General features: G+C 44.3%; 2 protein-coding genes and 1 non-coding gene across 6 annotated transcripts, besides 1 other annotated feature; 2 read left to right on the top strand and 1 right to left on the bottom strand.

Annotated features, from left to right (window-relative positions):
• Nucleotides 1-120: part of a mobile genetic element that runs on past the window's edge.
• A 101-nt stretch (nt 121-221) lies between these two features.
• asRNA:CR44019 (antisense RNA:CR44019) lies at nt 222-1,441 on the bottom strand. 2 transcript variants are annotated; one of them, NR_156772.1, is made up of 2 exons: nt 1,173-1,441; nt 222-421 (listed from the first exon to the last, which is right to left on the bottom strand). The 2 variants fall into 2 exon arrangements; NR_156771.1 differs by lacking the exon at nt 1,173-1,441 and adding an exon at nt 566-665.
• On the top strand, nt 609-14,703 carry CtsF (Cathepsin F). Of its 3 annotated transcripts, NM_169033.4 has the most exons (6): nt 609-930; nt 8,100-8,516; nt 12,735-12,862; nt 13,157-13,900; nt 13,960-14,141; nt 14,198-14,703. In NM_169033.4, the coding sequence occupies exons 1-6, from the start codon at nt 823-825 to the stop codon at nt 14,461-14,463; spliced, it is 1,845 nt and encodes a 614-aa protein (NP_730901.1). In that variant the 5' UTR covers nt 609-822; the 3' UTR covers nt 14,464-14,703. The 3 variants fall into 3 exon arrangements, with proteins under 3 accessions (NP_730901.1, NP_649521.1, NP_730902.2); NM_141264.4 differs by lacking the exon at nt 8,100-8,516; NM_169034.4 differs by lacking the exons at nt 12,735-12,862; nt 13,157-13,900; nt 13,960-14,141; nt 14,198-14,703 and having other exon boundaries at nt 8,100-9,202.
• CG33293 (uncharacterized protein) lies at nt 11,619-12,340 on the top strand. The gene is made up of 2 exons (NM_206428.2): nt 11,619-11,714; nt 11,776-12,340. Exon 2 carries the CDS (start codon nt 11,790-11,792, stop codon nt 12,048-12,050), a length of 261 nt encoding a protein of 86 aa, NP_996150.1. The 5' UTR covers nt 11,619-11,714; nt 11,776-11,789; the 3' UTR covers nt 12,051-12,340.
• Nucleotides 14,704-14,749: the final 46 nt, after the last annotated feature.

The following is a 14,749-nucleotide window of genomic DNA, read 5'->3' as shown; positions in this document are numbered from 1 at the left end:
ACTTTTTCGTTTTCTTATTAGTAACGATAAATTTTCCTTGTCTATTGCTATTGATTCGCCACAGAAATGTTTTGTATGCAATCCCACAGTTGAGTTACGGGTATCTGATAGTCGAGGAACAAATAATTACCTGTTAAGAATTTGGTGTTATTTTTATACCCTTGCAAAAGATAATGAAATTTTATTGACAAATTTTTTACAACATTAAGGGAATTTATTTTTCATCTTCGACTGTTGCCGAATATTCCCTGCGTGCCATAACTTTACACCTTATATAATTCCCGATATGGACATGGCTAGATCGAATCTCCCAATGATTCTCATCTTAAATACATAATCCTTTTGGGTGGAAAACATAGTACATCCTGCCTTGGTCCTACTCTCGCCGAATTGGTAATCATAACCACCTCCTCGTAGGTAACTATTAGTAAACAAATATATAAAAAGATCAAAAAATTCAAATGAAGCGGTAAATAAGCAAACGAAATATCGATGAGCATGAACTAAAAATCGAATTCGAAGACCAAAAGGAGCTAACCTAAAATCCAAGGCTATCGATACTTACCGAGCGCACATCGATAGCAAGAAATCGACACAATGAGTAACAATCGACATCGGTCCACCCCTGTCTCGCAGAAAACAAAGACCAAAAACCACCAAACAGCAAAGGCGGTGTATTTCGATAGCGGAACGCGAAACAATCGACTTCACCTGTGCGCGTGATTTGTGCTAAACTCATTGTGAAACGAGCGCACCGAAAGTCGGCGAGTTTTCTGGCGGATATTTAGGAGGCCCCCACCGCAGCCACTCACACACGCAAACATGAGGCTGTTTGCGGCAGCAACAGTTGCGCTTGTATTGCTTCTGGGCCAAGCAGCTGGCGAGGAGCTTGCGGAGGAGCGAGCGGGACAGGCACAGGGCGATGCGGAGGTGAGTGTGCGTGTGTTGTTTTGTTATGATTCAGCAGCGCGGCTATTTCCACATCAAAACGCTTTCGGGGAGCAAAAAGTAACGTAATCCCCTTCAAAGTGACTAAGGCTTGTGGGCAGGGATTACGGTTCGACATTAAGCGGGAAATATGCAATTTTACAGTTAACTCTCACTCGCTCTCACCCGCTTACCCAAAAACACATACACAGGAGCTCACCTAAACCGAACACACCTATACTCACACACATTCGCCATATTGGCTGACGTCCCTTGTTTTTTCCTCTTTGAAGTACACTGACAAGAAAGGATGTCAACTGTCCAGCCTCAGTGGCTGAAGTGCAATTTCAACAATGATTTTCATCTTCAATGAAATCTGCGATATTCCAAACAAAAAATGTTTAATTGCGTTTTAAAAAATAGCCCATTCTTGCTACTCTATTTCTCTGAAGAGCTTTATTTTTTCAGCTTTCCGGTCAGTGCTCTACTTTCCTCTTTTCGCTTTTCTACGCCTGTTTTGGCCTTTGTTTATTCTGCGACGTGTCAGCTGTTTGCTTATTTTGACCGATAGAACCCCATTGATCCCCAGACTGCGTTGTTTTTGCAACTGCTTCTTATCGGGGTATTTTAATAGGCCCCACTAGTCCGTTTAAAATTGCTTTGTGCCCGGAATTGCGTTTTAATTTCTGCGTTTAAGTGCACTTCCCCACAAGCGGAAGGGGAATTTAAATTTGCAAGGCTTTTTTTTACGTCCGTTCAAACGCAGGCCACTGTTTTTTCTTTTGCGGAAAGCCTTGCAAATCGAATGATTGCTAGCAAGTAACTCAATAGGTAGTTATGAAGCTAACGAAAAGAAATGGGATTCATCTCTCCATCAAGCACCACCTCCTATATTAAGTTTGTCCCAACCATCCGTTTGTATCTATTTACTGTTTCAACTTAGTTATTTTAGTTTTTGCACACAAGGGGAGTATATCTGATATATTTTTTAAAAGTTCAGATCTTCTACATTGCTTACACTATTAGCTACAGCAAACAATTGCCCACTTAGTATTGAGATTTTTATCCAGCACATTGTTACGCAAACAAATTTATTTAGAAAGAGATGAGTATCTCAACGAACAATAGGAACGTTTTCTGTTTGCATTCATAATTAGAATGGCAATACAGGTTGAACACAGATGCTGAAACTAGTCATTCTAGAGACTTAAACGGAAATGAAATAAATATATATAGAAAAAATTGTATCATTGTGATTTTATATGATTATTTTTCACTCCTGCAACACAAGAATAGTAGTATAAGGAATTAAAATGAGGGTACATTTTATTGGGCAGATTGAACGGCAAAATCAATTGACTGCTAGATATGACCAAATTTCTTAGCAAGCAATCTCTAATTGATGATATCAACTGAAATAAATAATTCCGAGAAGTCTGTGTAAACTTATGAGCACACCACTGCGAGAACCTGAACAGATTTCGAATTGTGATTAACTGATCCATGATTCAGACGAGAAACAGATTTCAATTTAAATAAATTAAATTTTCTGTTTGTGGTACTCCAAAACGACCTCCTCCCGCCCCTGAGCCACCAAGTAATGGGCCAGATTAATGACTGAGAAAGCACCGCATGGCGCCCCCCTACCTTCCGAGGAAAGATGGCCGGGCTTTGGGATGATGCCATTTGGAGCAGCGTCATCAATATCAATTAAATAGCCGGTAGCCAGCAGGGCGAGAACGAGAAACAGAACCAGAAAAAATCGCACAGCATTCATCATACTCCACAAGCAAAATATTTGTATATGCAAATAATTAAATATAGCGTAAAAAGGGTTCAACGAGTTAAAGCCACAGCATTATGGATGGGGGAGGGGTTGCAATAGTCCGGCCACTTGAATTATTTACCGCGTCGCATTTAAAATGTTGAATTTTAATTTAACGCATGCCTCAATGGAAGCAAAAATAAGTTTAAATAAATAGTGCTTGAGAGCGAGTTGTGCAAGGGTCGACAGAGTGTTACCGATGGGTACATCGGTAAACTATGTCAATCCAAAAATCTTACGACAACTGGGCTAGGCACTAGCCATTTACAAGCATAACAAGTTTCGTAAAAAACAATAAATATTAATGCTGTATAGATGTTCTTTCTTGGATGTTGTCTGTTTCACTTTTTGGACTAGAATTAAATATCGATTAGGTTTTTGGTGCTCGTTGAAGAAACCCCATGTGTTAAAATCAAAAGGTATGCGCAAAGAAGCACTGAAACACACACACAGAGACTAGAAAGAATGCATGGGAAAATTTGCATAAATGAATATTATTGCGGAACTATATGCGCGGATAAAGCCACATACACAACACATTCGCGCAAATATTTATGGGTACACACCAGCATAATATGCGAGTATAATATACATATTCATTCAGTCAAGTCCGCGGCAAGATTCGCACAAAACATGCTTACTTACTTACGGGGCCACTATTGTCTCACAAATCTCTGCCGGCGGACTGGAGTGTTTGGAGGAGGGGTTGGGGCTGCCATTTAGGAAATCAAATCAGATGATTCATGAACCACAAAAACAAGCCAGCAAGAAGCGATGGACGAATCTATCGACGTCTCTGCCAGCAAATTGTCGGCGGTTGTCAAATGCGAATCTTCTTTCTGGCGTTTGGCTTTATGCAAATCAGCCCTGAAAGTGCTGACTCCGCCCGTGGAGGACTCCATCCATCCACCCATCGATCCGTGCATTTGTCTGGGCGTCCTTCGTATAATTTTGAGCATGATTTGCCGCCTAATGGAAATGCCAAAGGAAATTACGGCCCTGGGCCCACTAAATGGTTCGGCCAGCCCAAGACAACGAAACCCAATCACTCCCACTATCGCTGTCCCGCCTCCAATCCAAGTCCCTTTTCCTATACCAATACCAATACCAATACCCCACTGCCCCCCACACACAGGGTGCAAATTAGCACCCAGGGGAGCTGTGAAGGCAAAGTTTATAATGAGCTTGGCCAGGAGGGGCCATCTTTGGGTAAATGGCGGGGAGTGCGGCATGTGTGCTTGTGTGTCTCCATTGTATGATTGGAAATTTAAGCACGCATCCCAAGTGCTGATGCATTAAATATATAGAATCTTCAAAAAATTAAGATACTTCATCTCGGTCCCTAGCAACAATCAAGGTTGGAATACGTGTGTTATTATGAGCTATATACCTATTCGATTTTAGTTCGTTTGGTTACTGTAAGAGTTTAGCTATTTCCACCTCTTGATTTCTGTCAGCACTATGCCATTGTGCCATGGTGAAGCGACTCGGATTGCGATGGTTAATGCATAAGCTTAAAACTATGAGTGGAGCGGGGTGGAGGGCGGAGGTCAGGGGACCGTCTATTGACTGTGGGTTGGGTTGCCGTGCCATCATGCCGATGGGGGCTGTTGGGATGGGACTAAATCTGCAGGTGTCCTGATGGCAGATAGCACCCAACAATGCGAATATCATTCCATAGATGGTTGCGTGAAGCGTGGACGGAATTTAAAATTTTACCATCGGTTATTAGTTGGTGCAAGGTTTGGAATTCCCCAAATCAGCACATAAAGTGCACGCTCATATGTAGTAAGCATTCGAAGACTCGATTTAAACCCCAAAATGTTAATACCAAGGCAGAATAAATCAATTTCTGGCGGAGCTGACTGGAGTAAATGAGCTCGCACGCATGGTGTACGTTTACTCAATTTTCGAAACGAATGATTTATGAGCAAGAAGTGGGTTATATTAGTACTGGGACTTATATGATCTATGAGGTATCTATCTATCAGCTGAGAAGAATTAGATGTAGGTCAGTACAGATAAGAAGGTATGGTGGTTTTCGTGTACAAAAAATTGCAATTAAAAGAACTCATTTACATGATCTCTTCAAAATTGCACTTAGCTTTCTAATCGTAAGCAAACACGGATGAGTCAAAGGACAATATAGGCAAAAGAAAGAAAATGAAAACTACATTTTAAGGACCCACTACAGCCAATGTGTATTCAGACCCCAGCACAAGGAGATAAAAGTAGATTTTATTAAGAAATCGCGTCTTCGCACAGCATTATGTAAATTCAGACTCACAGCAGGCAACCGAAGAAAGCCCCTTCCAAGGTTAATGTCTTTATTAACACTAAAACACGCCCAAAACGTGCGCATCTTATCAAGGCCCAAAAGCGTGGCATCTTCACCTTGGACTCAAGTGCGTTGCACAACGCAGATACTCAGATTCCGACTCAGATTCGGATTCAGTGAGCTAACCTGCTATAACCCCCCGAAAGTTTTAATCTCATACCGGTTTCTCGACTTGTGCATAGGTGGGGTGGGGATGGGAGCTTGGGATTCACAGAGCCGGTCGTGCGTAAGTGGATTTCAAAATGTTAATGGGCTGCGTGAAAAAATTAAGTCGCCAATGACAGAATATTGCCGCGATGATGATGGCGGCGCTGCATTTATTTGCACGGCGAACGGGCCAATCGCTTTAATTAAACTTTAATTAAAAACAACACAAGCCAAATTGCCAATTTGCAGCGACTGCGCCGCTGCTGCGACGTAACGTTTGTTCGCTGATGTTTGCGATGATTCAATTAAAGTTTTTCAACACTGGCTTAATACCCTGTTCCCCCTCGTTCCGAGGGCATTACGTTTAATATTTCCCCGGAACCGTTTACACTGGCAGATTTTGTGTTTACACTCGAGTTCAGTAAGCCAGTGACTGCAGCAGGAGCTTATCGTGTTGGCGCGTTGTGTTTGCCCAGATCAGGGAATTCGATTGGCTGATTGATGGAAAGTGTTCCGAAAAGTAAGCGCGCCAAAATACACACATTAAGTACATATACAGCTTATGGTGCGCAGTGGAGTTAAACGGCACTTTTTAGTTAAATCAGTTTTCCATAATTTAGGTTTGTGGCAAATCCGTGTCTATATTATTGGAGTTACTCAATAACTGAATAGAATGAAATGAATGTAGTTACCATACACTAGACGCAACTATTTTTTAACTACTATACCATTACCGAATGCGATACTGTGAACACTTTCTGGCACTCGAAGATACCCCTTCACATATTAACCAGAATGTTCGGGTGACAGAATCCACTATCTATAATCCCTAGATGCGCTCAGTGCACACGAGTGTACTGAAAGATGGCAACAGGCTTACGACCGACTGCGTATTGCATAAATTGGTTGCTCTTTTGCCAAGGAGTTGCCAGGACAACAAACGGAGCGAAGTTACCAGTGGGCGTGGCGCAGAACTTAAAAACCCATCATCGTATTTTGGTATGGCTTGCGATGTTGTTTAAAATGCCATAAAGTTTAATTGAAAAACAAGCTCCGGCAGCACAGCGCATAGCTCCAACCTACAATGGCTTCATCGCCCATCGCTCCATCGCATAGTACCAATGCTCCATTCCCGGACCCTCGATCCACCCACTCAACATAATCAGCTTGAGCATCAGGCGGGCATCAACGTCGCTTGCAGTGACGCAACCGCTGTCAAAAGTTTTTATGCATTTTTCGGCTTTTTGTCACGACGTCAGCGGCAATGAGGATGAACGACCAAAACGTCAACAAGACGCCAAGTATTCCAGTCCCCCAAACTACCCGATGACCCCATCCATCCCGTCCCACATCTCATCCTCACTTTTCTGCCGGCTGCTGTCGCTGTCAACTGCAATGTTTCAGCAGCAATAGCAGAAATACACTTATGAAATAATGTGGTTTCACAGCTGCCACTAAGTCCATTAAGCTCTAAGCTACATAGGGCTTAACTGAACGTTAAGACAGAATTTGCGAGCTATGAATATAAATGATATGGCCTAAGAATATTTTATTTTAAAAGATGGTCGCGAAATTGTCTTAGTACTCTCTTGCTTTTCACCTTAGTACTTTGTCTTTTAAACTTTACAACCAATTATCAATAATGTTATCCATAGGTAAGGAATTATTGCAAAATAAATGCAATCTATTTGTCGGGATTCTTGAGACATCGATACTGTCACTACACTTCAAGATATTTCATTTTTTCAAGTGGTCCCACCGAAGCAACAGTCAAAGCAATCCAAAGATTGTGGGCCGCCTTTTTGCGATTCCGACTTTTTTTTAATTATTCAGCAAAATCCGTCTGCAGTGTTCCACTGACTGTCTGTCAACGGTTTTCTGCATTTGTGTCTCATCATTTATCGATGGATTGTGCGGCATTGCCCCACCAACCGGTTCGATGTGGCTCGCATCGTTTCAGTTTCGTTACGGCGGTTAATTAGTTTTTGTGGCCTGAAAAGCCCAGTCAAGCGTTGGCCAGTGATTGACTTGATTGGTCGTCTGATGTCCCGATCCATTGCCGCATTTTGACCGCAATTGCAGTTGCAATTATGCGGAGTTCATTAGGCTTTAGGCCCGGCTGGCCGAGCAGGTGCATATGGGGGCGGTGTGGGGTGCATCGATTAACTGAGCCTTTGGGGGAGGAGGTCGTGGTGCTTGCAATGCTTTCATTTGAAATTAACCTTAAACCCCCATGTGCTGTAATGCTTTCCTGAATTGGAAATTAAGGGGATATTCTTGCTAATGGTTGGTGGCTTATTAGGTGCAACGTGCATTGCAAAATGTTTAGTCATTTAGACAAGCTCTCCCAGCATAACATTTCTATTAATAAGAAGAATAGGTTAATCAATCAAAATTATTTGAACAGGATCGATGGCATCACAAATCATAATGATAATTAAGCGTTTAATTTAACAAAAACCATGCCTGTTGTATTCTGTGTTTAAACTGATGGGAGAACTAATTTGGGTTGACTGGTCTAATAACCCGGTATACTGGTATAAATCGAAATTAAATTAAATTTGTGGGATTAACCATGTTGATGGTGAACTGGCTTATGCTTGTTAGCCGCACTTAACAGTAAATCACACAATCACCACACGGCTTGGCTTGCCCCATTGAAACATCACCCACTCCCTTACAAAGACGCACTAACTCCAATTTGGCATCTGGATCGATCATCAACGCCTGCTACAATTCCAAACGAAATCTCTATGTGTGTATCCTCATATGTGTTTTGCCTTTTGTTTCGTCCTTCCCCACAACGCATACCAATCCCCAAACACCCCAATCCGTTCAAATCCTCAAAACCCGTACAAATAGAGCACGGAATCTTCAGAAACAACAACGGACCAGGCGGTGAGTGAGCCCCCGATCACGCTGGTCCACGTTCTGAATCCCGGCGAGCGGGAGTATTTGTCACCCAACCTGATTGGTGTCCAGAACATTGCGATGACCTTCCTGCCACTGTCGATGAACTTTGTGAATATCATCGACGCCTTTCGGGAAATCACCGCCGGAGTGCGCTATGAGATCCTGCTAAACGCGCTAGACACAAAGGCAATACAGCCGGCGGAAGCGGACATAGTCTGCCGCCTGGTCATCCTGGAAAAGCCTTGGCTGCGCACCCAGTGGGGCGACAAGCACCGCGAACTGGTTACCTCCAATTGCACCGACCCAGCGGTGAACTCGGTGGCCGGAGATCCGGCAGAGAAGGCGCGACTGCTTAACGAGAAATATGTGAGTAATAGCATCTTTAATGGCGGTCAGAGGAAAGAACTGAGCGACGCAGAGATGGCCAATCTGGAGTCACAGATACTCACTAACCTGGGACCTATGAGGCGGAAGGTCAGTCTGACCAAAACCGCTTCAGCGGCTCCTGTTCGTGCACCTTCTCCTGCTGCTCCTTCTCCTGCCGAGGCTGCCCCTCTGGATTCGGCAGCTCCTGCTGTATTAACCGCATCTATAGCAGTCACCAAGCTTAGTCCACCTGACGCCACTAATGAGACGGCCACGGCAATTAGCATTGATAATGTGGAAGAAAAGGCAGAAGAGGTGGAGGACAAGCACGAAGAGGAGGTCGTAGCCACCACCACAATCGCCACGGAGCTGAACGAAAATGAGAAGCGTTGGCTCGACGATTTCCTATCGGTGGGTGCGTATGACTTCGAGAAGAGTCAGGAGAAGGGGCAGCAACAGGAGGAGGCCGGCCGGGAGCAGAAGGATCCCGAGGTGGAGGCTACTACCATACCGACAGCATTATCATGAATATTCTCATTATCATCCCAGACACACACACACACACTCACACACACAGCCAGCCCCATCGTTCAGAGTCTCTGTCTTTCTCATATAAATACTCAGCCCACTCATTATACATACTCACCCTAATGCGAACAATAAAAAAGGAAAATGTTATTTAATTGAATTTATTTAAGCCTGCCTTTTCACCTGATGACGATGGCGATGTGATGATGATGGTTGGGTTCGTCGGCATGGCAGAACACTTATTTCACCTTAATAATCAAATGAGTTTCCGCTCTCAAATTACGGCCGCAATCTGTTTAACCCGCCGTATCTTAGCCGTATTCGTGGCACCTGTGCAGGGGCCATCTGCACCTGTCTATATGTCTTGGCTGTGAACTGGGGTTGGGTTGGCCCCAAGTGCCGGTATGTATGAGAGGTTAAGTGGGTGGAGGCTCAGGATTCCCCTCCCGCTCGCCGTGTAGTGCCCGCGGTGTCGACAGAAGCTGAAATACACAGAGTGGTGCGAGGCAAGTGTTCTCATTATCCTTGTGCTCTACTTTTTACAGCAGTTGGCTCTGTGGTGCCACGCACAGTGGGTCTGGGCGATTTGTCTCCGGCGGTCGGTGGCCACTTTCCACCCGACTTCGCGTCGAGAGCATAAGGGGTTAAGTAATCAATGACACAATCTGCAATTTTAATGGTGGCGACGCTGCTCTAGAGCGTGGGTTTTCCAAGTGTGAGCCGTTTGATCGCAATCCATTGATTGGAAATTTTGTGAGCAGGAGTATCTACATTGTACCATATTGAATTTAAACTGAAGGGGCATTTGGTCTTTACCGGATTTAGGAATTAAATAGCCACTGCGGGGAGTGTAACTTTTGACTTCCAATTAATAAATCCATTATTTAATTACTTTGTTTAAATCCAGCTGCCGAAGAGGGAAATAAATTACATTTGAACGCGATAATTCGCTTCAATCTTCGTTGGACATGTTCAACAATCGGAAATTCCTTTGCCAACATTATTTCCAACCCATATAAGTGCCTAATGAGCTCCTGGAAAAGTCATCGCGGAATAAATTAATTAAGTGCTTTGAAAACGAGAACCATTCAGTTCAGTTGCATTGCTGATTTACGGCAACTGTCAGAAAGTATAGCGCCGCGTTCAGCACTTCACTGTCTATACATCCGAATGGATTTCACGGACCATTGCACACTGCTCCCACCCACAGGAGCCACATACTCCATGCCCAGGGTTCTCCTCTGTTGCCCCAGGGTCGTGGAAACATCATTTACGATATAATTCTTATTGAAATACACATTTGAATTAACAGTTCCCCCCGTCTCGATGGAATGAGATGGGATAGGATGCGATGGGATGGGCTAAAATGGGTTGGATAGTAGGCCAGGCCAGTTGAACTGAGATGAGGCTGGAAAAGGGAGTGCTTAGCAGGCAGCTTAATGAATTCATGTTCGGACACAGTATGCACACATCTATAGGGATGACCACGGACTCCCAGTTCCAGCGACGGCCTCTTTTTGTGTTCCTGTATTTTTAATTATACACACGTCGTAGCCATTACATTCCATTCGGTATTGTTGTCGCTACATAGGTGACCTCCTGCACTTCAAAAGTATTTGCACTGCATTTCGGCTTGAAAGTTTCTAAAGCCGCACATTGGAATTTTTGAATAAATAAGTATATATGGATAACTCCCTCCAAGGGCAAACAGTAGTATAGAAGATATAATTCGTTCTTTTCCTCCTCAACTTACATGTTTTCCTAGCCCTTGTAGGCCATAAAATGTTTCGAGTGTGGTTCCACCTGCAATCCTTATTCGCATTCGCCATGCCAGTTGCCCGGGTGTGACAGCAGGAGCAGACATTTGGCTCCTGGCTGTGGGTGTGGATTTGGCAGAGACTGGGGCTCCGGATCCTCAGAAACCAACTCCCATCAACGGCATCAACATATTACTCGTACCATCATCGATGCCAGGCGGCAAACGAATATCCAGCCGAAATGTTTGGTTTAATTGGTTTTGTGTTCAGCATTGAATGGTTTATGGGCCGCTTGTGTCTGTCGATGTTATTGTTGGCGTATCCCACATTCTGGGGGATGGGAGATGCCTTTGGACCGCCATGTTCCTTGCCGCAAACTCTTCCAGCCACGTGTACTAGAACGATGTGTCGTTTTGTCAGATTCGGTAATGTAAATTCAGACATATCCTTGTTTTACCTACATTCGCATATAACTTATGTTCCCTCCACTCCTACCCACCACTGCTCGTGGTGTCGGAGGTCTGATGTGGTGACAGCTGTGTGTCTGTTTGTAATGGATAAGTGTTTCCCTGTTCCGTAATTAGCACAAGATTAGCGAACTCACAGACAGCAAACAAAGGGCTGATTTGGCTTGTCTTTTGGCGTGATGCGTGGAATGTATGGGTGGGATATATTGTATAGGATTAATGGAATCTTCACTTGTCTGTTTCCCATTCAAGCCTAAAGAAATAATGAAGGTATATAAAAGGAGGTAAGGACTACCTGCAAAACATTTCGAAAATAAAGGTCAAAGTAGGGCCTGGAGTCGAGCTAAGTTGTCAATGTCGTTTGCGTCCCAGTCCAAATTCAGTTTACATTACTCGGTTACCTCAGTCCGAAGCCACTAGACATATATTTTTTAATATTTTGTAAGGTGCGTAAATACTTAACATTTTTTTTTAAAGTTTATTGATCGATAAACACGGTTTGTGCAGAGATTCCTTCCATTATGGAACGATTCGCACTGACAACCTGCATTCGCCGTGTCTGGATCATGTCCGGATGGCTGCGCCAGGAGGCGGCAATAGCAGCCGGCATGTTGGTGGTGCAGCGACACCAGGTTGAGCTGAGGAATGAGGAGGAGGAGGGGCTCAAAGTCGGACAGCAGACTGCATCCAGTGGCGGTGACGTGGGCGTGGACTCGCAAGGAAGACTCCGCCGCGTGCGGCTGCTAGACGACTACATTGTGCCCTTTGAATGCGGTCTTTGATTCTCGATCCCCATCTCCTGTTCACCGATATGGTTCTGGGCCACAGCGCAGTTAGTTCATTTCGCATTCGAAGCAGTTGGCATTCAAGTAGTTCGATTCGTGAAACCGCTTCTCCAAATTTTGGTCAGACGGAATCTTCATTGTATGCGCTCTACGTGGACGGAGAACGAAAACAAATATTTTAATCGAAGATATAGCCCCAAAAAGCATGTTATTGTAAAATTTTATATTTTCACGAGTAGTTCGCGTTAATCTCGACGTTTTAGCGACATTAAAATTAAACAATCAATGGTGAACACTTTTTATGGTTTACTGAGCTTATAAATCGAGATTGGAATATTTCCGAGATTCCATAAAAAGTTGGAACTAGCCTGGAATTAAATGGCATCCGTTTGAAAGGCTTTTAAATACCCATTACTCATGAAGTGGAAGTGGAATCTTGATGGAAATGTGCAAAAAATAAAGAAAATTCGAGAGGAAAAGTTCATTTATTGCAATTGCTGTGTGTCATGTGCTGCATCTGCGTCAGTAGAATGCGTAAACTACATTTTCTAGCATTTCTTGTTTATATGAACAGACGGATGATTGGACCATGGCCATGCAGTTACTGTTTATGTAATTAAGCTAGATTACTATGTTATCAACATTGTCCCAGATTTTTATGCATGTATACATTTTTTGCAGGTCCATCGCAGCAGACGCAGCGCGAACGATATCTTGGGTAGGCATAAGCCTTACGATGAAGAGGCGGCGAAGGCGCAGCTGCAAAAATCTCTGGACAAACTGACCGCGGGAGAGGGTCCCCATTACAAGTAAGCTTGTATCCATTAATTCAAGTGACTAAACCAATAATGTAAGAGCAAAGGGTATGCTAGATTTAGCGTAACAGAGTTACAATCTGAGTTGATCTGGTCATAACCATAAAAGCTAGAAAGTTAAGACTAAACATGCAGAATGTAGAGAAGTAAGGTTCAGAAACTATTCAAAAATGTAACGTACACACTTTTGAAGAACTTGTAGGATTTTCTTCATTTTATTATATTAATAAGCATTAAGTAGATTTGTCTGATTCATTATAATTGACTCGCTCGTTTGCTGTGCTCTAGAATTGTGAAAGTATACTCAGCCTCGCGGCAAGTGGATTCAGGCATCTTGACCCGCATCGATGCGGATCTAATCGACGGGTCGGAGGAGCAGCACCGCTGTATCGTGGATATCTGGACAAAGGTCTGGGTGAGGAAGGATGAGCACGAAATCACCTTTAAGTGCCGCAACCAGCCGGTGGTCCAGGCCCGACACACGCGATCCGTGGAGTGGGCCGAGAAGAAGACGCACAAGAAGCACAGCCATCGCTTTGACAAGGTGGACCACCTCTTCTACAAGTTCCAGGTGCGATTTGGCCGTCGCTACGTAAGCACCGCCGAGCGCCAGATGCGCCTGCGCATTTTCCGTCAGAACCTGAAGACTATCGAGGAGCTAAACGCCAACGAGATGGGCAGCGCCAAGTACGGCATCACGGAGTTTGCTGATATGACCAGCTCGGAATACAAGGAACGCACGGGACTCTGGCAGCGTGATGAGGCAAAGGCCACTGGCGGATCGGCGGCTGTCGTACCGGCTTACCATGGTGAACTGCCGAAGGAGTTTGACTGGAGGCAGAAGGATGCTGTCACCCAGGTGAAGAATCAGGGATCCTGCGGTTCATGCTGGGCCTTCAGTGTGACCGGCAACATCGAAGGCCTGTACGCAGTGAAAACGGGCGAATTGAAAGAGTTCTCCGAACAGGAGCTGCTGGACTGTGATACCACGGATAGTGCCTGCAACGGCGGCCTCATGGACAATGCTTACAAGTAAGTTACGAGGGAATGAACATTACGATGTAGATACTTATGTAATAATTCCTCCGCAGGGCCATTAAGGATATTGGCGGCCTAGAGTACGAGGCTGAGTACCCATACAAGGCCAAAAAGAATCAGTGCCACTTCAACAGGACTTTGTCCCACGTTCAGGTTGCCGGCTTCGTGGATCTGCCGAAGGGAAATGAGACCGCCATGCAGGAGTGGCTTCTCGCCAATGGTCCCATTTCGATCGGTAAGTCGATGCAGAAAATTAACCCCAAAGCCCACTTAACCAGATCATTTCTCTAGGCATCAATGCGAATGCTATGCAGTTCTATCGCGGCGGAGTTTCCCATCCGTGGAAGGCCCTGTGCTCCAAGAAAAACCTCGACCACGGTGTTCTAGTTGTGGGGTATGGCGTCTCCGACTATCCCAATTTCCACAAGACCTTGCCCTACTGGATTGTGAAGAACTCGTGGGGTCCGCGCTGGGGAGAGCAGGGCTATTATCGCGTTTATCGTGGTGACAACACTTGCGGCGTCAGCGAAATGGCCACTTCGGCTGTGCTGGCCTAGACTTGCTTTGAGTCCAATTATATACAAGCATACGACTATATCTAGGTTAATAATTTAGCCAGTAACTTTGTGTACAATTAATTCTGTTTCCATGTTCTTCAACCGTCACGATAAGGAGTCGTTGAGTTTCAAAGCTTCGCCTATATAGTATAATCATTTCAGACATCTGTAATCTCACGAAAAAGTCTGCATCCACATATTCCGCTTTAATTGAAAATAACAATAAATTGTACAAGAATTAAAACCTGGTTGGGTTTATTATTGAATCCATGACAGCTCTGGCCGC

This window comes from Drosophila melanogaster, chromosome 3R (assembly GCF_000001215.4).
Source record: "Drosophila melanogaster chromosome 3R".
Lineage (NCBI taxonomy): Eukaryota > Metazoa > Arthropoda > Insecta > Diptera > Drosophilidae > Drosophila > Drosophila melanogaster.
The sequence above is the reverse complement of the archived record's forward strand: the minus strand, read 5'-3'. Positions and strand labels throughout refer to the sequence as shown.

What these genes read in the sequence shown, in the direction of transcription:
- CtsF (NM_169033.4), top strand. Translation starts at nt 823, where the DNA reads ATGAGGCTGTTTGCGGCAGCAACAGTTGCGCTTGTATTGCTTCTGGGC. An exon ending in GACTGCTTAACGAGAAATAT is followed by an intron (nt 8,517 to 12,734) that starts GTGAGTAATAGC and finishes CATTTTTTGCAG; the next exon opens with GTCCATCGCAGCAGACGCAG. An exon ending in GGAGAGGGTCCCCATTACAA is followed by an intron (nt 12,863 to 13,156) that starts GTAAGCTTGTAT and finishes GCTGTGCTCTAG; the next exon opens with AATTGTGAAAGTATACTCAG.
- CG33293 (NM_206428.2), top strand. Translation starts at nt 11,790, where the DNA reads ATGGAACGATTCGCACTGACAACCTGCATTCGCCGTGTCTGGATCATG.